At 48.4% G+C, this 26514-nt stretch overlaps 1 protein-coding gene across 3 annotated transcripts; it reads right to left on the bottom strand.

Moving 5' to 3' along the window:
- Positions 1-83: 83 nt before the first annotated feature.
- Positions 84-20622, bottom strand: LOC103057973 (major histocompatibility complex class I-related protein 1-like). 3 transcript variants are annotated; one of them, XM_088129708.1, is made up of 8 exons: positions 20320-20622; positions 14170-14445; positions 8653-8928; positions 7126-7401; positions 4127-4222; positions 3559-3591; positions 1860-1893; positions 84-920 (listed from the first exon to the last, which is right to left on the bottom strand). In XM_088129708.1, the coding sequence occupies exons 1-7, from the start codon at positions 20387-20389 to the stop codon at positions 1874-1876; spliced, it is 1047 nt and encodes a 348-aa protein (XP_087985834.1). In that variant the 5' UTR covers positions 20390-20622; the 3' UTR covers positions 84-920; positions 1860-1873. The 3 variants fall into 3 exon arrangements, with proteins under 3 accessions (XP_087985834.1, XP_087985832.1, XP_087985835.1); XM_088129706.1 differs by lacking the exons at positions 84-920; positions 1860-1893 and adding an exon at positions 1900-2802; XM_088129709.1 differs by lacking the exons at positions 84-920; positions 1860-1893 and having other exon boundaries at positions 3551-3591.
- Positions 20623-26514: the final 5892 nt, after the last annotated feature.

Genomic DNA, 26514 nt, shown 5'->3' with positions numbered 1-26514 from the left:
CAACCAGATATGTTTTATAATTTCTGGCTGGATTTATTTGGAGAACAAGATAAAGACATTGCATTCTTTAAATCTCTCTAATGCTGGTGTGTATTTTTGGTGTGGAATGTACTCACACCTCCACTCTGCCTGACACTACTGACCAATGGATCAACAATATCACTCAACTATGGCCTCTAATCGTGCAATCACTACAAAATGCCAGAGCACAACATAAGAAATTTGTTGACAGAAAACGCTCTGCAAACCCCCCTTGGAAAGTGGGCGACAAAGTCTGGCTTTCTACCAAAAACTTAAAAAGTACTCAACCTAATAAAAAACTTCCCCATTGAAAAAGTCATCAGTCCTATTGCTTTTAAATTAACTCTTCCAAAGCTTTACAGAAACATACACCCAGTTTTTCATGCTAATCTTCTCAAGTCTTTCAAAGACTTCAGTACATGGCATCCAACCAAACTACTGCCTCGCCCTACTATGATTGAAGGACAATGTCATTTTGAAATTCTAGCCATATTAGACTCCAGGAAATATAAGGGCAAACTTCAATATTTGGTCCAATAGAAAGATTCCCCTAAAACACACCATGAATGGGTGGATGCTGTACATGTTAAAGCACGGAAACTCATTACTGACTTTCACGCCAGATATCCCAACAAACCTCATGTATAGTATGTCAAATCTCAGGCATTTGGGTTTTTCAGGGGAGGACCTAGAATTATTCCTTCCGATGAAAAAACCCTGATTTTCCCATACAAAAATCTACACAAGGGCACTCATGAAAGACCCGAAATACATCCTAGTGACAGCCGGCTGGAAGGGCCTGAAGAGGTCCTCCTAAGAGAACAGCGTAACTCAGCACAAGGTTGATTGCTCTTCTTTCCTCTCTCCCTCCGTGGGGAGTCTGCAGCCCCAAAGTTGTGCTATGAAGAGGGTGGAAAAAACAGGAGGGTTAGTTGGAGAGGAAGCCACAATGAGAAAGCCCAGGGTCCACTCTGGAGGTCCATCAAGCGAAGGACCAGAATCAGCAGCCTCAAGAGAGGGAGGTGGAGATGGAGAAGAATCAGCTGGTGGGATTTCCGAGTTACAAGAGGGGATGGGCATGGCTGCGAAAGGCTGCTGGAGTGGAATGGGGAACCTCCTTCACAAATTATAAAAAGTACAGATGCCCTCCCCCTCAAATATACAAACCCAGTTCCCGCCCAAATTATTTTGCTCCCAGAGCCAAGTGCAAATCGTTTCATACCCTCCAGAGAGTTCAGGTCTTCTTTCAGCATCTGGAGGGTTGGATTCCCAGATGGACACAACGAGGGGAGAGAAACCTCCTCTCCAACCATGACTGTAGGACATTCAGGAAGTCCCCCTGCTGCCCCCTCCCCCTCACACTGGGGACACAAATCTCTGCAGGTCTCTGAGCCTTGTGAATGCAAGACAATCAGATCCTGGGAAGTGCCACAGTCTGGGCTCTACAGAATGGACAGCACCACCTCCGGCTTTGGGAAGGGCCCTTCCTGGAGATGAGGAGGAGGAGGAAAGGGTGCCTTCCTCCCTCAGCAACAGGAAGCAGTCAGGCCCCTTCTGTTCCTAGCTGCGGTCACCTGCCATTTCCTTCGAAGGCAGGAGGGAAAGTGGAAGCAGCCCAGCCTCCTCCACCAGAAGGAACCCAGGGAGGAGGGGAGAGGCAGACCCCTCCCCACAGCCCCACCGCCTCTCCCCCAAACTCCTCAGCCTTCAGTGCTTGAGATGAGCTAAGAGAGAAGAGGGTTTTCCCAAAGGATCTTCACATCAGTGGATCCTTTGATCTGAAAGCCCTCACCTCCCTTCCTCCACCCCACAATACAGCCCCTACCGGGGACACTCACCTGTCAGGGGGCTGCTAAATGGCCTCGTTGCTGCCTGCATTGGGAAGAAAGACAAAGAGTGAGTCTCTCCCTTGTCCAGATCCACTGAGGAGGAGGCATCTCTCTCTTCAGTTCCATGAACCTCTCAGAGGGGACCAGGCTGTGCAACCAGAACATTCGCTAACAACTGAGGCTCATGACATTTCTGGTATTCCCTATTTCCCATCCCAGACCTCCAAAGGGGGCCAGGCTCTGCCATGCAGGCTCTGGAGCTGCCTTCCCTGCCTGAATGAATGAGGCTGGAAATCCAACAGGGAGAGAGTTTGCCTTTCTCCTCTGCAGGAACAAAGCAGTGGGAGAAAAGTGAATTTTGTAACTGTTAGAAATCTAGCAAAAGAGTGGAAGTGGGAAAAAAGTGAAGCACTTGATTTTGGACAGAGTAAAAGGAGGAACAAGGAAAAAAAGAGAAAACATTATTAAAATTCAAGGAAAAAGGAGACTTTCGGAGCTCCTTGGGACAAGCAAAAAAATAAGTAATTTCACTTAAACCCCCTTTAATGAGAAACCACTTTTCCAATCTCATACTTTCTGTTCATATAATCATGTAAAATAATTTAATTGTTCGTGAATGACTTGCCATCTAAGTAAACAGAAGAAAAACAATTCTCCCACCCACATTTACATTATGCGAAAAAGTGTCCGTAGAAAGGGCAACAATATCAAGTTAAATCTCAATAGATTTATTTATCCTTTGTTCCCGTTCTGTCCCAATAAATCCTGGTTTCACCAGAACCACACAGAGGGAATGCATGGGATGTGCATTAGGGGGCCCTTTCAACACAGGGGGGGTGGGGGGCTCTCCCTCTTTTCACCCCACCCCTCAATCCCCAGCACTCTTGCTAAGAGGCAGAATTGCGCTTCCTCATTCAGGAGCAGCTCCTACTATCAGATCTTTTGTCACTCGCTGGAAAAGAAAGAAAAGAAGGTGGGGAGGTCAGTCCCTTCACTGAATGGGAAGAGGTGGGGAGACTCTGCTCTTTCTGACCCCAGCTCCCTCTCTCCTTCACACACAGACGCACAAATACACCCACAGAGTTTCAACCAAACTGCTTTAGCTAAGAGACATAGGAAAGAATTCTTAACATTTATAGATATATCTATCTATCCACAGAGAGCAACATTCCAGCAATTCTATAGCCACAGGGTGCAGCTGAGGTGAGGATACAGATGGCTGCAAAGTTTCTTCTTCCAGTGAGTTCATACTTTGAGGGCCTTGTGGTGGCAGAAAAGAGGAGATCCAGCTGGCATCTACCAAAACTCCTTTTCTCCTAAATCCCTTCCTTGTTCACTACTTTTACGGAGCTTCCTGACCAGATTATGGCCAAGCCTTTCCTTTCCGCGTGCTTGGAAAAGAGAACAGCTTCTCCATCAGATGGATCTTCCACCCAGCCGGGTCTTCTCACCTTCTTGAGGGTTCCTTGTACCAGATATTTCTCTTTGACATCTCCACTCCCAGGGACAGCCTGGCTGTAATGAAAAGGGGACCCACCTCCCGCCACTTGGGTTTTGGGAGGAAGAGGAAGATGGCACAATGCTGCAGCTTCATGAACTGCTTTTGTGTTTGGACACACACACATACACACACACACCCTTCAACTGATGCTACCTCTGATCCCCGCTCTGAATTGGAGCTAACATGTAAAGAGGACAAATCACTCACTTGATGCTGCCTTGTAGCCTTCTTGACGTTTCTCTGCAAGGATAAAAATCAGTCAGAACTAAAAAGATCATCCAATCTCTCTCTCTCTGTAGGAGGAAGAGCCCCAGGAGGTGTTTTCACAGTTGTTTAGTCACAACCTCTCCTAAAAACTACTATTTAAGAGACACAGGAAGACCTTCAGACTGCAGAGACATCACCAGATTTGCTCCAGGAGAGACCTTCTGCCTCTGAAATGGATGGAGGGAAATGGGGAAAGCAGCAGCAGCTCTGAGAGGAGGAACATTTTCATAGAAATCCTCCTCTGCTGGTCTTTGACCAAAGCCTTTGGAAGGGACAGAACCGTGATGGCTCCTCCCAGCTACGAAGAAGATGGGGCTGTCCAGACCTCAGACTCCACTGAGTCAAGACTGGAGTCCAGCAAGAGGTCGACATTTCAGATGCTCCCAAAGAGGGCTGGGAAAGCCGGGAAGAAGCCAGCCCAGAAGGAGCTCCCAAAGGGAGAGACTTGGGAGGAATCTCCTCACCTTCCTCCACAACCACCCAGCAAAGGTAGTTACAGGACACTTACTGCGATACACCAAGTTCCCAACAATCACAGCAATCACCAGGACAACAACAGCCACAACACAGCCAGTGATGATCAGCCCCAGGTTGGATTCTTGAACTGAATTGGGAGAAAGGAGATAATTGAAGGAGAATCCCAAACAATCTTCCAATTAGAGAGAGAAACCTAATGCAGCTAAAGACTGAGAATTCCCCAAGTTAAAAAGTCTAAGGGCTCATCCTCACATCCCTCTAACTGTAGCATGAAGACACCTTGCTAACCGTGGTTAGAGGACATCTCCTCATGATGCTGCCTTCGTCTCACACCAGCCCAGCATGAAGGCAGCTGACGTGCATCTTTAGCTGTTCAGCTCAAAAGCAGCAGTTTGCAATCTTGTGACTCTCAGCAGTTTACAGAAATAAAAACTTCAACAACATAAAAATATAAATTAAATTAGTGAAGCCATAAAAACATTTTTGTTCTCTTTTTTTATAGGGTGTTCCAATTTGTCATGACTCTGGGTGGAATTGGGCAGCTATCTTTTTTCTTAAGCTTGAATATTTGCATTTAATCATTTAAAGTAAAAGGGTTCATATCACCTATCTTTTTTTCTTTTAAGTACAGAGTTTCATTTTGTTCCTCTCTTGTAAGATTGGTCTGTCCCCTGGAGGAGAAGAAAGGAGTGGATCCCCACTGTTACCTGGCCAGGGAGTGGCAGGACAGAAACTGTTTTCGCCTTTGCGTTTGCAGCTTTCGACTGCCAGGAAGGCAGCCCAGGATGTGGGAATCCTCTTGCCTCACACACACCCCAGGGTTGGCGGGGGGGACCCCGGGAAGGCCTTTCTGTAATTTAAATCCATGCCCTGCATTCAGGAATGAGGGACGAGAGATCTTGTCCTCCATCTCTGTGACAGCCTTCCGCTTGTTCGAAAAACGCCGTCACGTACCCCGGCACCACCCTTTTCTCAAGACTAAACATGCTGAGCCCCTTCTCTTCTTCTACCTAGTTATTCTACTGGGAAGCTTTTCCAGCTGCTCTGAATCTGTATTAATGGGTGTTGCCCAGAACACAGTGAGAAAATTACCCTCAGAATTTGGAAGTTATCGTTCATTTGATGCAGCCTAAACTTCCATGTGGCTTCTTTGAAGGTACTTTGTGCTTCTGGCTCATATTCAGTCTCCAATCAATCCCTATTACAACATCTTTTTAGCAAGCCAAGTACCCGCCCCCCAATATTTGCACCTTTTCGTTTCCCAACTGAAGGACATTTCACGTAGAATGATACAGCTGGAAGGAACCTAAGAGGTCAACTAGTCTAACCACCTGCTTACTGTAGGATCCATTAAAGCATTCAGACCAGTGAGACTGTGCCTTTAATATCTCATCTTTCCTGGACACTGTTTTCTTTCAGGTCTCTCTTCCATTTTATTCTGTGACTCTCACCTCATTCTGAATTTTACTTCTTCCTTTGAGGATACTAGCTCACTCAGTCAGTTTCAGATCCTCTGCAAATGTGATAACTATTTGTTCTACCTATTCTTCCAAGCCATTAAAGGGAATATTGAAGAATAGAGGATGCAGGGCTGATTCTTCTGGCACCCCATCTGACATTTTCAACCTGATGGGGAACCATCAATGGGCACTCCTTGAGGAAGGTGTTCTAGCCAGCTGTGGATCCCCTTAACTGTCAGGCCATCCGACCTCTTTTAATTCGAGGAAGAGGCCTCTGACTGCCTCCAGATGGGGGTTTTACCAGACAAAATGCCTGATTTACCATAAAAATTTAATCCCATGAAACATCCAGATGACCCTGTCATCTTTTAGAGATCACTTGATCTATCTGTTTTCAATTTCATTCCGATCCACAGCAAATGAAAAATACAAAATTTTGGTGATTCAGATGTTTTACTGTAGCATTTGGGGAGAAGGATGTGGGGGAGTGTCTGTTCCAGAAGGGGGTGGGGAGTTGTTGCAAGTCCAGAAATGGCAAAAATGGCAAAAAATGGTATTTTGTGCTTCCAGAATTTCAGGATGAAAAAATGGAATATGGTGACATCCAACTTCCAGAGGGTCCCTCAAAAGGCTGAAACAGACTTGGAGGATGTTTCAGGGGGGCAGGTTTGAGGAGGAAATCTTTAAATCCTTCTTGGACAAAACTCGTGACCCTCACTGAATAGCAGCCATGGAGCTTGTGATTTGATGCTTGGTAAAGAAACCAAAGTATTTTATTCTGCCTCGGATATCAGCATAACAATAAAATTTGAGCATATTTTGTATAATTGTGATGCTATCATCAATAAAAGACTGGTATTCTGCAGTTTTGGAAGTCCAGAGTAAAAAAAATATCATTGGAAGTTATTAGCATATACAGAGTTGTTTGACACAAGGCTTTTTCCTTTGGTTTTAGGCTGAGCCTCAGGAATCGCAATCAATTACTGATCATAAAATAATGTCTGCATCTCTTTCTTAGGGCAGCAATGCACAGAGGTGTTTTGTTCTTTACAGGAGGAAAGCCGTGTTCGTCTACGATGGCAAAAAATCAGACTGGCAGCTCCTTTTCTGACTACTGATGCATCAGTCCAGCCACTCTATGCATTTCATTTGTGATGATTCATTTGCATCACACATTTTAATGCAATTTGGTACTCAGAAAAGCGGCTACCCAACTCCTCCTGATTTTTGCACTTTAGGAATTCCAAACAAAAGGAAACCTGTTTCTGGGCTCAACGTAACTCCTGCTCTGCTGGAGGCAGCAAACAGGGCAGGAGAGAGGCTAAGGGAGGATCTGGGTGCATTTCCTCAGGATGGGACAACCACTGGGGTGGGACTCCGCTGCTTCCTTTCAAGAACCGGAAGCTGATTCTACAGACTGTTCCCTGCAGGTCCACAAACCTCAAACATGGGAAAAACCACCGGTTAAAGCTCAAGGATGCTCACATCTGGACACAGCTGGGGTCAAATTTCCTCCCACAATCCTCCAGCCTGAAAAAGAACCCAGCCTCTCCCCCCCGCAGCCTCTCACCCTTCATGGCCACAGGCTCCTGCAGGCCATCATGCTCCACGTGGCACCGATAGCGGTCCCTCTCTTGGGGATCAATCCGGATGCTGAGCCAGTAGTGGTAGGTCCCATCTGCATTGGGGGCCACAGACCCATGGAAGTTGTCCTGCAGCCAGACCTCCCCGTCCCTCCTCCAGGAGGCATCGATCTCCTTGGGGTAGAAGCCATCCACGCGGCAGACGTGAGTTTCCATCCCATCGTCGGCCTCCGTCCTGCTGCTCACCGTCACCACTGGGGCCTCTGCAGAAACGGCACCCCCGGAATTAACTCTGAGCCCCTCCAGAGCCCGGAAGGGGGACGAGAAACCTGACGGGCAGGAAATGCTCCCCCTACCTAGTTTTAACACAGGGATTTAATACTCCTCACCTGCAGCATCTCCAAGAGTTTTAGGAAATGCTCCAAATCTGGAAAATGCTCAACCACAAGGACTTTGAGTGCTTCCCAGTGACTCAGTCTGAAAAATCTCTGCCAGCAAATTGAGGGTCCGAGGAAAGTCCACACAGCCAGCTTTGAACTCTGACTGATCTTGGGCTGCTCCCTTCAGGGGAAGGGTACTGGAGCTGCTCTTTTAAGTTCCCTTTCGAAAGAACAACACAGAAGTTTCTCCCTACTTTTTGGGTCCTCTTCCGCTCCCCCCAATCTTAGGCTGCTCCAGGCCTCTTTCAAGGGACAAAACCAAAACTTCAAGAGGAGGAGAGCTAGAATCAAAGCAAGGGGCTCAGGGCTTTTGGAATTCCACCTTGGTTAATTTGGGAAAGCGATTCTGTCTCTCAAAGGGCGGCAGAGAGAGGTGATGGCAATGGAAGAGAGACTCAGCCCTCCCAGGGCAGGGAGGGGCTGCTGGCAATGGGGGGGATTCCCCCATGGAGCCTGATCTCATCAGGTAGATCCTGGAGGGTTTAAGGAGCCCAGAGAAGGGGTGGGGCCAGTGGGGGAGGGGTGGTCTTGATGGGAAAATAATAACAAACCCAAAGGAAAAAAAGAGGGCAGAATATTATAATGTAAGCAGGAAGCCCTGAGGGGTGAGGGAGTGTCCCTGAAAGTGAGGAAGGGGTAGTTTTGAGGGAGGGTCACTGAGTCAGAGTTAAAGAACCTGTTGGAGGTTCTGTAAACAGAGAGATCCACAGAATTTCACTAATGGTGGCTTCCCTGAAGAACCCCAAGTGGCCCTGTTGCCTCATCGTGGGATGTGCATGGGACACCCCTCAGTGCTTTGGCTGCCTGACCCACACAGACACCCGCCAGGCCCTCGATTCTGGCCAGCCACACCTACGGCCTGGGAGGGCAGAGGCTGCGGTTCCTGCACAACGTAATGGCTGCCTGGCAATGGGAACTAAGCAGGGCTTCCCGCGTCCTGGAGAGGCAGGAAGGGGAGGAGGGGGATTCCCTCCCGGGCATCCAGGCTGCAGAGCAGGGACCCAAAGGGGGCCAAATGTGTGCAAGAAATCCGGCCATAAAGGAGGAAAGCCCAGCCTGGGCCTAGATGCTCACCTGTCCTCAGCAGCGTCTCCTTCTTGTAGGACAGGTGCTTCTTCAGCCACTCAATGCAGATTTCCTCCAGGTAGGCCTTCCTTCTCTGATTGAATCCTGGAACAGCATCCCATTTCCTCTGGGTGATCTGGGCCTGGGGCTCAGGAGCCACCCAGGTGAGGGTCTCCTTGTCAAAACTGATGAAAGTCCTCCCATCGTATCCATAGCGCAAAAACCCTCCTTTGCTCCCGTCTCCCCGGAGCTCACAGCCACCCATCCACTGCCAGGTGTGAAGGCCTGAAAGAGGGACAAGAAGATGGTTTGGGGAGTCCTCAGGAAAGACAGAGACCCCCCTCCCTGGAGGGACTTTGATGCAGGTCGGAGGCAGCAAGAAAAGGTATAAATAATGGTTGGAAAATGAAAGAAATACATTTTCCCCCAAGAAGTTCCTCATCCTGCCCCCAAATTGGACCTTGAGGGTCTCCAGACCCAGCTGCCCCCCACCTGAAACCCTCCCGTTTCCCTCTATCTTCTCCCTCCTCAAAGTCTCCTTCTGGGCAAAAGGCAGAACAAGCAGCGCCATCTTGGCCTTGGATCTGCAGAGCCCAAAGTCCTCCGTCTCGAGGTTCAACATAGAGACAAGTGACCAGAAGGGAGATGAAGGGCAAAGGGGAACCCCCAACCCCTAGTCAAACCTCCCGAGAGGCTCCTCAGAAGCTTTTCCTCAGGAAAACCCCCATTCCTCCTCCCCCACATCTGCCTTGGGGTTCCATGATCAGACCCCCATTGAGATTTTTGCATTCATACATCACGATGATGGGGCTCTGATTCTGCCTCCAAAATGTATAGAGTCCAGTCCCCACAACCTCCTTTTCCTTGTAAGAAGCCAACTCAGGGGCCTTTCCCCAGTTCTTCTACTCCCCAAAGGAATGGAGGAAGGCAAGGGGTTCCCCAGCCTCTGCCCCTCCACCCACTGCCCACCAAAAGGGGCAACCTCCTCGCTCAGAAGGAAAAGGTCCAGGGCCCATGAGGGGTTGGCCCCCTGAAAATGGCCCCTGTTGCTCTCTCAGGAGCCCTCCATGTCTGTGTGATTGCCCCCAAATCCTCCAAGAAGGAGAACCAGCACCCCCATTTCCTCACTAGTGTTCAACAGAAAGAAAGCCTCCCCCAACTGCCCCCTTTCTCCCCTCCCTCGACACCAGCCTGGGTCCCTGCATCTCCCCCGGGATGGAGCCCTGCCCTCTAGCAGGAGCCTCGCCAGGAAGAGGGCAGCTGGGAAGTCCCACTTTCACTTCCTGGGATCAGAAAAGGCAGCGGAGGATCCCGAGGGGGGCTGAGAAGAGATGGAGGCACAGAAGAAACGGAGGGATGGAGCCTCCTCCATCTTTCTTTCTGCTGCCGCTCTGTTGGGGGGAGTCTTGGGGGGAAGGAAGGGATCCCAGAGTGCAGGGGTCCTGAACCCCCGGGCCATGGATCGGTACCAGTCCGTGGTCTGTTAGGAACCGGACTGCACAGCAGGAAGTGAGCGGCAGGCAAGCAAGCGAAGCTTCACCTGTACAGTATTTACAGTCACTCCCCATTGCTTGCATTACCGCCTGAGCTCTGCCTCCTGTCAGATCGGCGGCGGCATTAGATTCTCCTAGGAGCGCGAACCCTACTGTGAACTGTGCATGCGAGGGATCTAGGTTGTGCACTTCTTATGAGAATCTAATGCCTGATTCGGATTCTGCATTATGGTGAGTTGTAAAATTATTTCATTGTATATTACGACGTAATAATAATAAAAATAAAGTGCAGAATAAATGTAATGCGCTTGAATTATCCCGAAACCATTCCTCCCCCCCACCCCCGTTCGTGGAAAAATTGTCTTCCACAAAACCGGTCCCTGGTGCCAGAAAGGTTGGGGGCCACTGTCAGAGGGGAACAGTTGCCTGATTTTGCGGCTGCAAAGAGGGACCCAGAATCTTGTGGCCTCAAAGGGGATCCGGTCGATCTGGGAAGAAGCTGGCAGGGATCCTGGTGACCATAAATCATGGTCTGCATTCACAAATAGTGCAAAGTCACAAGGGCTGATTCCCACTTTGGCCTAATCAAAAACAAACCATGGCTTAGTGTAATATGGGAATGAGGCCATGAAGGGTCACGAATATTTTCCTTAGGAACAGTAGAAGTGGGCCAATTTTATTTGCATGCCCCAAGTGTTACTGACCTTTTAAATGGATTTTGAAGTTTAATTGTTTTTTAATGTAGCCTCTTCATGGGCCCCTTACACATTCACATGGGGGTTTTATGATTCCCTGATTCAGATCTAAGTGGGGAGCTGAGAATCGCATTCAAGAAAGAGCGACTGGAGTGACTCCACTTCCTTGGCCGGGAGACCAGCTGCAGAAGGAGCTTCAGACCAAAAATGGCCGGAGGGAGCCCAGACTCCGCGAGAGACAAGTCACAGAAACATTCAATGCAGGGGAAAATTTCTTAAATCAATAAAGGTTTTAGTTTTACAGTTGAAATGTTTGATATCTGCTTATTTTATATACTATTTTTATAGAATTCTTCCTTATTTCTAGGTGTCTATAACGAGAACATTTCTATGTCTTACTCCTTTAGGTCTCATCCTATTTATGAATCTGTCTGTTATTTATTCATTTTTTTTTTTAAAGGCCGCATTCAGGGCAGCACATATAGTGCACCCTCCTCCCCACCACAACAACCCTGTGAGGTAGGTTGGGCTGAAAGGGTGGGAGTGGCCCAAAACCCCCCAGGGGGCTCACACCACTTTCTCTCCAGGCTCCTACTGCAGGTCCCCCCTTGAATTTCTGCATCTCCACCCTCTGCATCTCTCCTTCGGCTGGGTCTTCTTTGCCTGCGTCTTCAGGGGAGGCAAATTGGGGAGTCCCTGAGCCTTTGCTCTGTTCTCAGGAGGGGAACCAGCTGAGCTGAGCCCCAGAGCGGTGACAGGAGCAGCAGCGCTGGGCCTTATGGACAAACTGAGCCTCAGCAAATCACCAGGCCCCCATGAGATCCACCCAGGGGTTAGGAAGGAGCTCAGAGCTGCGATTATGGAGTTTCTCATTAAAATAGGCAACCTTTCTCTATGCTCAGCCTCGAGAGTTAAGCACTGGAAGGTGGTTAGCATAATTCCAGTTTTTAAGAAGGGCTCATGGGGAGATCCAGGACTTTACAGACCTGTGTGCTTAACATCTGTTCTGGGGAAGAGAGTGGAAACTGCTATTAAAGATAGAATGACCAAACATCTGGAGACCCAACATGGGTCCACTAAACGATACCCAACATGGCTCCACTAAAGGAAGGTCTTCTCTAAGTAATGTGCTAGAGTTTTTGAGGGTGGTAATACATAGGTGGATAAGGCTGAGCCACTAGACATCACCTACTATTCCGATTTTCAAAATGTCTTTAATGAAGTCTGTTATCAAAGACTTCTCAGCCATGGAATAAAAGGGCAGGTCCTCTTGTGGGTTTATCAGGATTTTGTCCAAGGACCACTTTTTAAAAATAGATTTCTAAATGGTCTGGAACAGGGCGTGACTCGTGGAATTCTCTGATGGCACTAAGGGGTTCAGAGTGGTAAAAACCCAAAGGGACCGCGAAGAGCTGCAAAGCTTCTCTGCCCATTAGGGGAGTGGGGATCAAAACGGTAGTGGTCAGCCCATCTGATGCACACTGGGGCCAAAATGCTAACTCCTGATAGAAGCTAACAGGATCAGAGGTGGCTGGGACAAATGAGGAAAGAGAACTTGGACTAATGGTAAACAATTCAATGAAGGGGTCGACACAGGCGAACAGTATGTCATGGATAATAAAAAAGGCTTCGAAAACAGAGAGGCTAATATCATAATGCCCTTATAGAAATCAAGGGTGCCACCACATCTGGAATATTGTCTGCAGTTCTGGTCGCCACACCTCAGAGAAGATCCAAGGGAGCTGGAGAAGAGTCGGAGGAGGGCGACTCAGAGGATGAAAGGGCTGAAGCACCTTCCCTGTGAGGAAAAGTTGCGGCATTTGGGGCTCTTTAGCCTCGAGAGGGGACCTGACTGAGGTGTACAAAACCACGCATGGTGTGGATCAAGTGGACAAGGAGAAGCTTCTTCCCCCTTCCCCAAAGACTAGAACCAGTGGTCACCCAATTAAACTGAATCCTGGAAGAACCAGGACAGACAAAAGGAAATATTGTTTTACACCATGCACAATTCAGTTTTGGCATTCGCTACCATGAGGGCGCTGGATACCAGCTGGGCTGCTCCAAAAGAAGGTTGGACCAATTCATGGAGATCCTGGGGATCCATTGCTCTTAGCCGTCATGGCAGTGTGTCTGGCTCTGAAGGCCATCTGCTGGGAGGCCAGTGGGCTTCCTGGTGCGGGTGGTGGGCCACTGGGGGAACAGACTGCTGGACTAGAGGAACCAGGGGTCCGATCCAGCAGCGCACTGCTGAGGTTCTTCTGTCCTCCACTTTGAGAGACTCAGGACTGCGCCATGAGTCTTCTGGGCCTCCCACCGCCCTGGTTGGTCTCCTTCCTCCTTCCTCCACCAGGGGGAGCTCTGGCTGCTCTCTGGGTCTCAGAGGCTGGAGGGGACCTGGAACAGATTTGGGGAGACCCTCCCGGGAGCAGGGGCAGAACAAGCAAAGCTCTCATGTCTGCCTGGGGGCGGGGGTAAGAGAAGGGCAGAAGAAGTGGGGCAGCAGGTAAGGAAAGAAAGGAAAATGGCTTGCAGCCTTCCCCTAAATAAGACTCCTTTAAACAGAATCTTGTGCCCCCAAAGATGTCACAACGGGGGGCAGCCAAGGAAGGGCTCCCCCCCTTAAGGGCAGCCCCACCAAGAGGGCAGTGCACCACGGCTGAGAAACCACGGCAGTCCAAACAGCTCAGGAAGGGCCCCAAGATGGGGAGGATGCTGGAAGTGGTCCTGTGCCTCCCCCAAGAGTCCCAACCCCACTTGGTATCCCTGGCCTCTTCTTCCAACTAGAGGAAGAGAAGAAGCTCCTGGCCTTTGGGCCCCACTCGCCCCTTCAAAAAGGGGGTGCCAGAAATGCTTCTCCTTGGATGGGATGAGCCTGGTGGGAATCTGGTCTCCCCAGGTGAATCTGCACTCGATCCCTCATTTCTCTGGGGTGGAAACAGACAGAAGGACAAGGACCAGCTTCCACAAAGATCTTCTTAGGACCCACCTGCTTTTGGGGAGGGAGACCTGTTATTCCCTTCCTCCCCCACAGCAAGTGGGGGGCTCCATCAAAGCCAGGTTCTCCTTCTTTCCTGGGAGAGAGTCAGGGGAGGGGAAATTTTGATCCATTCTTTACCTCATTTTATATCACTCCTGTGATATATAATTTTTTTTTTTACTTTAAAAATATTTTTAGTAACTGTCATTATATTAATTTTTTTAAAGCAATGAAAATACCTTTAAAGTAACCTTTTTAAAAGTGTGGGAGCGGCCTTTCCTCTGGGAGGGACCCCCTTTCTCCCCCTCCTGCTCCTGGGGGGGAATATGGGGCAGGAGGAGCTACCTGACCCATCACTCACCTTCACTCTGATTGTAGCGACTCCTCACAGTCTCCAGGTCTGCTCTGAACGCCTTCTCAACGCGACGTCCTCTCTGGGTCTGATCGTCCCAATACTGGGGGTCCTCCTTCCCCACCTTCTCCATCCAGGAGACTGCAGGCTGCACCTTCCTGGTGTTGCTGTCGTAATAACTGAAGAGGTGATCATCCAAGAACCCCGGAGCGACAAAATGGGGCAGCCCCTGACTGGGGTCCAATATGGAGGCGTAGAAATACTTGAGGGAGTGTGAGGAGGAGCCTGGAAGGGACCCAGAGGGGCAGAGTTAGGGGGCTTCAGTTGAGGGACCCTGATCCTATGGGGCACAGCAGGCCCTGAGTTGAGGGTCTGGGGAGGAAGCAGGAGGAGGAAGAGACCAGGGGAGATGGGGGGCAGAGGAAGAAGGGGGAAAGGAAGGGGAAGAACATGGAAGAGGGACAGGAGGCTGAGGGTGGAAAGAGGGAGCAACTGAGAAGCAAAGAAGCAGCTTCTGGAGGGTATGAAGGGTTGGAGGGGAGAGAGGTTGGGGGGGTGAGAGAGGAAGGGAAAGCAGGGCCAAAGGGAAAGCAGGACCCCCAAACTGTATCTGCCCCCCCAAAATTGTTTCCTCCCCCCTTCCAGCAAGGCCTCCCTGAAACCCTCTTCTGGATTGCAGAGAGTCTGCCCCACGGAGGCTGCAGTTGCTCCACAGAGAAAAGGGGGATTTCTACCCCCCAGAAGCTCAAAAGCAGCAGGAAACCCCACCTGGTCACCCCAACTTTCCATTCACAGGAAAGAAATATTTTCACCTCACGGAGGGCCAAAATGGGTTGGTAACAGTGTAGATTTTAGGGGAGATTTTACAAAATGGGGAGGGAAAGGGGGGAAGGAGAGATCCGGATGAGACCAGAGGCCATGGGACCCTGGGGGCAAAGCCAAACTGCTTCTAGGGAGATGTGGGCAGTCAAACGGGGGAGTGAAGGGAGTGGGAATGAAGCCACGCAGCCCCCATGGATCTTCCTGCTCGGCCCTGGCTGGGAGATTCCCCCTCCGCTCCCAGAGTTAAGGCATCTGAGCAGGAATTGGCTTTGAACCCAGGACCAAATGTGGCTCACTGTTATTCCACAGAAAATCTCACTGCTGATTATCGCAATTTTCTTAAGTCCAGCAACACAATTAGGGCACTGAAACCGTTCTTCCCAGGGGCTTGTAACGCACCACGTTTATTCTAGATCTAAAACACTTTGTTCACTTTCCAGGGAACATCTTCAGGAAGTTCTCCTCCTTTTGGGCTCATCCTGCGCTTTTCTCCAGAAGCACTTTGGAAATCACCCTCCACAAGCAGAATCGCAGCATCCGCGAGTGGAAAAGAGCCACGGAGGTCATCTAGTCCGCCCCTGACCAGTGCAGGGACCCCGATGGAAGCCTCTTTCCTCCAGCCTCCACCAGCTTCTCCAGGGAAGGGGAGCCCCCAACTCTCTGGACGGTGCGTTCCCTAATCAAACTTGTGATGGAATGGAATTATGAAGGCCAAGCTCAGGGAGATAAGCATTTTCTTAGCTCACCGGAACCGCGTGGGAGGAACAAAAGGATGAGACTGGCACCTCCCTGAGGAATTCACACTGTTGTCGCTGGAGGACTTTGGGGACTGGGGTTTTAGTCTGGGAAGATTCTTGCTAGAGGTTGTAGCTAATAAACATAGCTGGACTGAATTTGCATGGTCTCTTGGAGTTCCTTGGGCTAGGCCTGACAAACTGCTCTTACATTCAACCAGAACCTGCATCCCTCTCTCTTAAATCCATCAGTTTATGAATTACTGGATTGGATTTTCCTAATCCAATTCAAAGGAAACTTTGTCATGGCCAAAGATCAGCATAGGATAATAATACTGCTGAAAAAATGAAATATTATGATGAAGAAGGGCAACATACAAAACCATCATCATAGAATCAGGTGTACCATGATAAGTAGGAAAAACAGTATATCAGGAGAGTCAAGTCTATACAGATATATAATAGGTAGATAGGAAGAGAATGATACAAGATTTTTATTTGAGGTTTTATTTGGAGAAGAGACTGAAGACTGAGTTTTTGAAAAAGAAGAGAAAGGAATTCAAAGTGGATTTATCAGATCAAGGTTAAATTGTCGATGTTTTGGTCTTGGATTGTTGATACTGAATTTTCTTTTTCTGACCACAACTGTAAGATGATCTATATCTGTAAAAGTGATTTATTTGGTTTAGTTTAAAGCACATATGCGATTGTTATTGGTCTTTTGTATGTTTAAGGGGAGAGATCTTTTAGGTTTCACTTCTCAGAAAAAACTTAGAAGCTCAAATGTAAAATAGACCTATTGTTTTAAGCTTAAAATATATAGTTTATTATTGCTGGCACTCTTAATGCTTTTGCTAGTTAGACTGAATATTTTTTATAATTTGGTTACTGTTTAGCGATGAGAAAGGGGATGAAGAGGGATTTTTTTTTTTAGTAATATTAGAGAAGGTGTTAAATTACTGTTAATATATGTACTTGTTTGGAGGGAGGGGAAGTCATCTTTTATATTTTTATTTCTTTTTTCTTTTTCTTTGTAGGTTTTTTAGTTCTGTATTGCTTTTATATATATATAAACTTTAAAAATATTTTTTAAAAAAGATACATAATAGGCAACTCAAACCTCAGCAGAAATAAATAAGGTATGGACAAATCTAAAACTACTATAAAATTATCCTTTCTGAAATATACTAAACCAGCTGAGGAGAAAAACCGGGCAACGTTCTGCATGACAGCAGAGCTCCCTTCAGACAGCAGGAGAGATGCGTAGAAACTCTTGGGACGTCTGCTAGCCATGGTGAGAAAAAGGGGCTTTGCACGCGGCTGTAATATTCACAAGCGAGTTGTTTCCCCTCCCCGTCCCACAGGGGTGCAGTCCTTCTGGGGAGGGGTCTTCTCTGTCCCTCCCCTTCAGCCCCCCCGAAGGAAGAGCCCCCCACTTGGCCAGGCTGAGAGCTCTCCTGTGCCCCGAATAAACCAACGGGGTAAGGCGAGAGGCAGATCTCTGGAGGCGCTTATCCACTGATCCACTGGCCTTTTAGAGGCTTGGCCTAGATGGGTTTGGTGCTCCATGTCCATAAGGCACTGCCTGATAAGCAATGTTGCCTGATCATAGCCCTTATCAAGTACCTCAGAAAAATAGGGATCTGGGGTAGAACAATCTGACAGAATCCAGGGGCCAAGGCCTCTCCCCACAGGAAAAGAGGTTTCAGCTAACAGGCAAAAATTAGGAGCCAGAATCTGCCCTCGACCTTCATCAGCCCCAACTCCAGGCACGGGGACCTTGAGGAACCCAACAAGGCGCCTGAAACATCGCCTGGAGGAATCAGGGCTGGACGTGCTCCAAAGAGACAAAGCTGGAAAACGGTCCAAGCTGTGCCCCATAAGTGAGCCGGACCAAAGATTTAGCTGGGAATCATTTCAGAGCCGTTGGAAGGCATCATCCGCCCCCCGACTCCCATTCCCTGGAATCACAAGATGGCTGCTGAACCTCTTTGTGCAGTCAAGGCAACGTAGCTGGGTGTGCCCTTCATCTACCTGAGGCATGAAATACTCCCTCCTCCAGGTATTTAAAGCATGAAAATTGTACAATGCAAATGTTATTCATGGGCCAGAAATAGGCCTTCTGGCAAATACCCAGCCTATTTTATCATTAAGATACTTCCAACCTTTTTGGATGCCTTTTGAAAAATTCCTGAATTGAAATTGTGGGCCTGATGGGCTGTTTGTGTATCGGGAGCTGTTTGTGAGGGTGAAAGAGGAGAGTGCAAAAGCTGGCTTGAAACTCAACATTAAAAAAACTAAGATCATGGCATCTGGACCCATCAATTCCTGGCAAATAGAAGGGGTAGAAATGGAAGCAGTAACAGACTTCATTTATTTGGGCTCCAAGATCACCGCAGACGGAGACTGCAGCCATGAAATTAAGAGACGCTTGCTCCTTGGGAGGAAAGCTATGGCAAGCCTAGATAGCATATTAAAAAGCAGAGACGTCACCTTGCCGACAAAGATCCGCATAGTCAAAGCTATGGTTTTTCCAGTAGTAATGTATGGCTGTGAGAGCTGGACCATAAAGAAGGCTGAGCGCCGAAGAATTGATGCCTTTGAACTGTGGTGCTGGAGAAGACTCTTAAGAGTCCCTTGGACTGCTAGGAGGTCAAACCAGCCAATCTTAAAGGAAATCAACCCTGACTGCTCATTGGAAGGATCGATAATGAAGCTCAAGCTCAGATACTTTGGTCACCTAATGCGAAGAGAGATCTCTTTGGAGAAGACCCTGATGCTGGGAAAGATTGAAGGCAAAAGGAGAAGAGGACGGCAGAGGATGAGATGGTTAGATAGCATCACTGAAGCAATGAGCATGAAACTGAGCAAACTCAGGGAGGCAGTGAAGGACAGGAAGGCCTGGCGCAATATGGTTCATGGGGTCACGAAGAGTCGGACACGACTTAACGACTAAACAACAACAAATTAGGGACTTCCTGTGTCCCTCTGGCTTGTCCTGGCTTGATTTGATATGTGACTAGCTAAAAGTTGAACTATAGTACCCTTTGCCTCATTATAAGAGTAAAAAACACACCCCTAGGAGTAAACCTGAGATGCTACTGAGTCCCCCTCATGACTTATTATGGGATACATAGTTGTAGTAGACACGTGCATGATGTAATTCACCCATGATTTTGTTTTAGCCTGTGAGAATTGTGATGCATGTTAGTGAAATGTATAAAAACCTTTGGAAGGTGCCCCTTTGCGCGCTTGATTTGGATTGTGGTCCCGAGTGTGCCTCTTTGCTTCTGTACAGAAATAAAGTGTGAAAGCCTTCCCTCTACTCTGGGAGTAATCTCTCTCACCGGGTAAAGAATGTGCCCCAATCAGTTGGTCACCCCATGGCCAACACTTTTTGGCAGCCCAGATGGGACTTCTGCCCGGTTCCAGTTTTCACCTAGGACAACGATGGTCATCGAAGAGTAAAGTTTGTTTGGAATGGTGCTCCTCATGGGACCCAGTTGTGCCGGCTGAGCCGGACCCAAAGGCGAGAGTCGATTAAGAGGGAACATTGCCAGGACAGTCTCTGCCTGATCTTTGAGAAACATCGGTAAAGGTTGAAAAAGGGCACACTTGGTGGAGTAAATTGTAATTACCCCATGTAAATCCTCTCACGAGAGATTTGTCAGACCCATGGAAAACCCTGGGTTTGGTAGGGGGTGGTGATGGGAAGCCGAAGACCCTGCGGAAAAGGGACGCAAATCGTAGCCGACTGACGTATGGGTTCTGGCCAGAGGAAAGATAGGAATGGCATAGGAATGGAGCCTTTAGGATGTGTCTTGAAAAACTTTTAGGGAGTTGAGTGGCAAAGGTCCCCTGACCAAATCAAAATTGATTTCTTGTGTGTGTGAAAATGGGTGGCCACAGTATCAATGAGAGGACCAAGTAAAACAGCCATTGGAAGGAAGTTTGGGCTGTAATAAAATTTTGCAACTAATGAAACTGAGAGCTCTGAAAACAACTGCCTGCAGGGTTTGTGAAATCTTTTCCTTTGTGGTTTTTGTGTGTGTGTGTGGTTGGTCGCTGTTCAGGTCAACCTCTCCCTTGGGGTGGAGTTTCTAGAGGTTCCAACTTTTGAGTGAGACTATTTTGCCATTGCAATTGTTGTTCTGTTGATGAAAGAGCAGCCCAGCCGCCGCCAAAGGCAGGCGAGGCGGCCGAGCGGAGGGGCCGTGCGGGGGCAGCCGGGAGCTCTGCGGGACTGACCTGCCCACCGGCGGGCGAGCGCTGCCTCCCGACCCCCTCCGCTTGCAGGGACGGGAAGGAGGCGCTCGGGGGCGCCCAGGGAGACTCGGCTGGCAGCTGGAGGGCGGGCCCTGACCTGTTCCGGGGGTGGCTCTCCTGGTGGGGGGGGAGAGCGGCAGCAGAGCCCCACCCACGCTTTGGGGCCCGTTCTGAAAGTAGCAGGAGCTGGAGGGGGAGCGGACTAGAAAGAAGACCGAATCAGGGTTCTATTTCTGAAGATCATCTTTTGGGGGGAGAGAGAGAGAGAGATTCCCTGGATGAATTCCCACCAGCAGAAAAGGGAGCTGGAACCCCCGACGCCCCCGAAGGGACTCACCGAAGCAGCTCTCCGGAAGGGCGACCGCCACCAACACCAGAAGCAACAAGGGCGCAGAGCGCAGAGCCATCCTGTCCGCAAACCTCCACCTGCGCACCGCTCCCCTTCAGTCGCGGACAAAGAATGAGGCGTTCCAGATGATCAACAACGCAGCAATTCAGAGCGAGCCAGCGATTGGCTAGGCTTAACCAATAGAAAAAAAGCATTCCCGTGTCGTCTATGGTTGTAGGCAGACGTGCAGGCACAACCTGCCCGAGAGGCTGGAAAGGAAAGCGAAAGTTCCTTCCGGAAAACCCCCTTCCAGGGATTCCTCGTCTCGGGGGAGGGGCGGAACTGCGGGGCTCGAAAGAGCGGGAGGCTGATCTGGGCCGCAGGGAGGGGAGGGGGCGCAGGCAGGGGGTCACGTCCTTTTGGACCCCGCAGAGCCCTCGCAGGCGGGGAAGAGGCGAAGGTCGGAAACCCCGAGTGAACTTGGTTCTGCTCCAAACGCTGAAAGGCTCTCGGCCTCTTAAAGGCAAAGACGTGTCTTTCCTCTGGGAAAAGACCAGGGGTGCAAAGAACCCCAATAATTCCCCATGAAGACATGAATCTTCAGAAAGCTTCAGCACTCCTTGGATTTCCAGCAATAAACTAAGATGGCCGCTCCCTCCTTTGGTGGTTCTTCTGGGGAATGTTGGACTCAAATCCCTCTTCTGGTTATGATCGTGGTTATGATGATTGCCAAATTTAGTTGATAATTAATTGCTGCTGCTGCTGCTGCTGCTGCTGCTGCTTTTACACTTCCTATGAGGAGCAAAGCGTGAGTAAGATGCAAAAGTCTTTTCAGGGCTTGAACCTGCTGCTTTCTTCTGCTGCCAGGCTTCCACTGAGCATGTACAGAGTGGAACCTCAACCCCAAAGATATTTTACCCTGAGATCCAGAATTAACCAGCCACTACGGTATACATGTTTAATCAATCATTATTATTATTATTATTCCTAACGTAAGGTTTGCAACCCTGAATCCCAGAGAAATCCAATGCCAAGAATTCAGGAGGAGGCTCTTAGAAAGAAACAGCTTTTTATTCGGCCGAGTAAAGGAAGCTGGGTGCTCAATAACCCAACGCATAGGCAGCAACTATGCCAGGGTTTTGCCACCCCACCGGAAATGCAAGCTCAGTTTTTATAGTTTACAGGGACAAAGCAGTTTGAACAGTTTGAACCGGTTTGGCTGTAGACCCTTTCCCGGAGACCCTCAGGGTGGCTGTAGACCCTTCCCTGAATACCCTCAAGGTATCCTACCTACGTGTCCCTCCCACTTCGAGCTAATGGTGTCTTTCTAGCGAGGCTGCAAAGACAACCCCCCCCTTCACTAAATTCTATGATAAATATGGGTCTAAAATTCTCCAATTCCCAGTATTTTAATGGCAACTAGACAGGATGATTTCTGCAAAGACAGGGAAAACCTTTGTTTTCTGCTCGACCAAAGGCTGTTCCTGTCACCAGAGCAAGGAAAGTGAAGGGAGGACTTGAAAACCGGGGAGAACATCCTTGAATTGAAGAGCAGCTTCTCCGGGAGAATCAGGCGGAGGAGGCTGGCCAAAAGGGTTGGCCAAGCGATGGATTGGCCCCGTCAAAGGCTGGGATCCTTTCACCTGGCGCGAAGAGCCAAAAATCACACACAAGTGGGGAAAGTGCAACCTGTTGATTCTGTACAGCAATCAAGAGGCACTCTCGGGACCCAAGTCAGAAGCTGAGAGCCCCTCTACGTGGCAGAATATTGTTAGAGCATATTTACTAGAGCACGCTGCAAAACGCTTGTGGTTGAGCTTCAAGAGGATGTGGGTGGCGCAGCCGATGTCTGGCAGCAAGGAGAGAAGCCGCACCTTGAAAAGGGGGAGAGGGCTGCTTCTGAGGCATTCGGAGACCCCCTACGACCCTCGTGTAACCAAAAGCTAATGAACATAGCACAACGCACACCCCTCAGGTGGAAACTTTGGAAAACATCGAACGTGCTAAAGTTATTATGGGATGTTACTAGGTAACATGGAATCAAGTGCGTCTGCGCAACAGTGTATCCAATCGTGTTTTTTTACTGCCTACTTCCCTATTTCTGAAAAGTATAAAGACTGATGTAACACTTTGCTCAGGGTTCCTCTCCTTGGAGAGACGGGACCGTTTTGCTGAAGTGCTTCAGTAAAAAGAATAAAGAATTCTCCGACTCGATGTGCTGATTGGACCTTGCACGTTGGGTGGATGAACCCGCCACTCTTGTGGCCAACAACACATAAATTAATATAGCCTTTATGCACGTGTGGAAAAAAAGCATGTGATCATTAGCAAGCAATAGGCAATCAGCAGTCAATTATTCAGACCCCTAGTTGGGCTCCTTGCTAAATCTTTTTTTTTTATACTATTAAGATTTTAAAGATACATATTTAAAAGTTAGAAATGAGAAAGAAAATTTGAATTACAAAATATAAAGAAAAGGAAAAGGAAAAGTGAGGTAAAGTAAAAGAAAAAAAGATATGAAAAGTAGATAACTTCCGATCTATCTCTGGTCTTAGAAATAATAAGTGCTGGTTTTTAATACATTAAATAGGAATAATTCTTTGTCTAAACATATCCCATTACATTTATAGTCTAATCTTCAAATCCCCATGTAAGCTTCACCCCACCTGCATTTTGCAAATAGTCCATCAATGGTTTCCATTCTTTAAGGTAATAGTTGTTTGAGTTTTCTTTTAATAAGCAAGTCAGTTTATCATTTTCTGCCATATCCATCAGTTTTAACAACCATTCTTGTATTGTTGGTAGTGTCTGGGTTTTCCAAAATTGTGCATAAAGAAATCTTGCTGCGGTAATCATGTATTGAGTAATTCTAATAAGATGTTTTCCTATTTGAAAGTCCATTATCCCCAACAGGAATAGTTCTGGTTTAAATGGGTTCTGTATTTGTAGTATGCTCTGCATCAACGTTTGCATCTGAGTCCAAAATTTCTTTGCAATTTTACATGTCTACCACATATGGTAAAATGACCCCTCTTGTTGGTTACATTTCCAACAAACGTTGGAAATTGTCCCATACATCTTTGATAGTCTTTGGGGTGTCATATACCATCGATACATCATTTTATAGAAATTTTCTTTCAAGTTATAACATAAAGTAAATTTTAATTCTTTAGACCACATATTTTCCCATTGCTACATATGTATATTATGTCCAATATTTTTTGCCCATTTAATCATGCATTCTTTAACTTGTTCTTCAACCATTATTTCTCTCAACAATAATTTGTACATTTTTGCTATTAAATGTGGCTCCTTGCTAAATCTTGAAGCCTCTTCCCTTCTATCTTTCCCTAGCTGAATAAGGCTGGTATGTAAAACTTCTAGCTAGTTTACACTGCATGCACAATTATTAGGCAAGTTGTATTTTTGAGGATGAATTTCATTATTGAACAACTACAGTGCTCTCGGTCAATCCAAAATGTTAATAAACCTCAAACCTGAATATTTAAGAAAGTAAAAATGAGGTTTTGGCTTTCGTAGGAGCATACCTATATGTGCAGAATTATTGGGCAAATATTAGTGTGCAGAATTATTATGCAACTAAATGAAAAATGAAATTTCCCCCTTCTCACTCGTTTATTTTCATCTGTTAAAGTGAGAATAATAAACAACTCAAAATTTACAATAAACATTTCTGACATTTCCAACAAAAAATCAGTGACCAATATAGCCACCCTTCTTTGCAATAACAGTCATAAGCCTTCCATTCATGGAGTCTGTCAGTTTCTTGATCTGTTGACAATCAACTTTTTGTGCTGCAGCAACCACAGCCTCCCAGACACTGTTCAGAGAGGTGTCCTGTTTTCCTTCACCGTAAATCTCCCATTTGAGAAGGGCCCACAAGTTCTCAATAGGGTTTAGGTCAGGTGAGGAAGGGGGCCCTGTCATTATTCTTTCATCTTTGAGGCCTTTACTGGCTAGTCATGCAATGAAGTACTTCGATGCATGCGATGGAGCATTGTCCTGCATAGACATCATGGTCTTCTTGAAAGATGCAGACTTTTTCCTGTACCACTGCTTGAAGAAAGTGTCTTCTAAAAACTGGCAGTAGGTTTGGGAGTTGATTGTGAATCCATCTTCAACCTGAAAAGGTCCAACTAGCTCATCTGTAACAATACCAGCCCATACCAGTCCCCCCCTCCACCCGGCTGGCGCCTGAGTCGAAGTGGAGCTCTGTGCCCGTTACTGATCCAGCCACGGGCCCATCCATCTGGTCCGTCAAGGGTCACTCTCATCTCATCAGTCCATCAACCCTTTGAAAAATCTGTCTTCGGATATTTCTTGGCCCAGTCTTGCCGTTTCAAATCATGTGTCTTGTTCAGTGGTGGTCGAGTTTCAGCCTTCCTTCCCTTGGCCATGTCTCTGAGCACTGAACCCCTTGCACTTCTGGGCGCTCCAGGGAGGCTGCAGTTCTGGAACATGGCAGCGCTGGAGGATAATGGGTTCCTGGTAGCTTCACGTTTGATTCTTCTCAAATCTTTGGCAGTTAATGTGCGTCTTTTCTTCTCAACACCTTTCTTGCGACTCTGTTGACTATTTGCAACAATACGTTTGATGGTTCTGCGGTCACGCCCCAATATCTTAGCAATTTCAAGAGTGCTGCATCCCTCTGAAAGACTTTTTACAATGTTTGACTTTTCAGAGTCAGTTAAATCTCTTTTTTGGCCCATTTTGCCAGAGCAAAAGAAGCTGCCTAATAATTATGCACACCTTGATAGATATAGGGTGTTGACCTCCTTAGGCCACACCCTCCCTCATTACACAAACACACATCACCTGATATGCTTATATCCCATAAGCATTCAGGTTTATACAGCTTGGAGGTGGAAAATATGCATAAAAATGATGATATGGTCAAAATACTCACTTGCCTAATACTTGTGCACACAGTGTATCTCCAAGAAGAAAAGGGAGGTGGCCGTGACTCTACTGTTGCTCTGGGTTAAGATGTACCAGCCCATCAAAGGCTTTTCTGCCCCCAAAGTGGATCCGGTGGGGCGGGTCTCTTCCTTCTGGGCCTGGAGGGCTTTCCTTGCTGCTCCTCCCAGCTGGGGGCTTCCAGGGCAAGGAGAGGTCGGGGTTCTCCCCGCCCCCCCCTCGGACGCGATCGCTCCCCCGACAGATCCCCCGGTTTGGCTCTGCTTTGCTTGGGCCATCACCTCCCGTCCACCCGGGCCAAAAGCACCGGATCGGCCCAGGCCTTCCATCAGAACGACTGGGAGGCCTCGGGGGTCCCGGCGGGGAAAGGCAGGACAAGCCAGAAAACTTTGACCCGGGCTCTTCCGGGGCCCGTCTTGAAATGGAAGTCCCAGGGCGGGGAGCAGCGTGTTTCTCGGTGAGGCTCCCAAGCCGTCAAAAGGCGTGGCAACGTCCTCTTTTGCCCGGACAAAGGCGGACAGTTTGCAAGAGTTTCAGGCAAGGGCCCCGGGCGCTGACCGCGCCTCCGCCCCGCCTGGGTGTGGGTCGTGCTGCAGCGCCCCCTGCTGCCCCCGGAGAGCGGAGTCGCTTCGCTCCTCTGGCCTGACTTCCCCGATTCACCTTCCTGCGCTGCTCGCAGAGCCGCTTTGTTTGCAGCGGACGCGTTTCACAGCAGGCCATCAGCTCCAGAGAGCAGCCTCCAGATGCAGAGGTGGGGGTTGGCTACGGGTCCTGGCGGCAGAGGATGATGGGAGTTCAGGTCTAGTGCCTCTGGAGGGCTCCAGTTGCCGATGGCTGAGAAAAGCGGCCTGAGTTAAAACTGTCTCCCTCGCAGGCAACTCTTCAAGGGGCGGGAACCGCGGAAGGTGCTTGTGCAAGAGCAGAAAAGTACTTGCTGTGTTATTTTCAGGTTGTTTGTCTCTCTCAGAGCGTTTTGAAGGTCTGCTCTCCTAACAGGGTGTTTCTCACCCTTGGCAAGGGGGAACTCTGGGAGCTGAACTCCAGACATCTTAAAGTGGCCAAGGCTGAGAAGCCCTGTGCCAGGAGATCATCAGCTCCCCCAGCTCTTTTGTGCCATCTGAGTCGCTGGCAGTCGGGCGGCACAGAAATTTGATAAACTGTTATTATTACTGGCAAATTCAGAGGGCCCAGCCCCCACCCACTTCAGCTGCTCTGCCCTGGAAACTGCAAAAGGACCCCCCTGAGCAGAGGAGATTGAAGGCCTGG

The sequence above is a fragment of the Python bivittatus genome, unplaced genomic scaffold (assembly GCF_059951505.1).
Source record: "Python bivittatus isolate LINGU-HERP-01145 unplaced genomic scaffold, Pbiv_v1 ctg000810_np1212, whole genome shotgun sequence".
In the NCBI taxonomy this organism is placed as follows: domain Eukaryota; kingdom Metazoa; phylum Chordata; class Lepidosauria; order Squamata; family Pythonidae; genus Python; species Python bivittatus.
Note: the sequence above shows the minus strand (reverse complement) of the source record. Positions and strands in the feature narration are given on the sequence as shown.

Coding starts and splice junctions, on each gene's coding strand:
- LOC103057973 (XM_088129706.1), bottom strand. CDS start 20,389: ATGGCTCTGCGCTCTGCGCCCTTGTTGCTTCTGGTGTTGGTGGCGGTC. Junction 8,929..14,169: donor TCGCTACAATCAGAGTGAAG/GTGAGTGATGGG, acceptor TCCCTCTTTCAG/GCCTTCACACCTGGCAGTGG. Junction 3,592..4,126: donor TGGGAACTTGGTGTATCGCA/GTAAGTGTCCTG, acceptor TTATCCTTGCAG/AGAAACGTCAAGAAGGCTAC.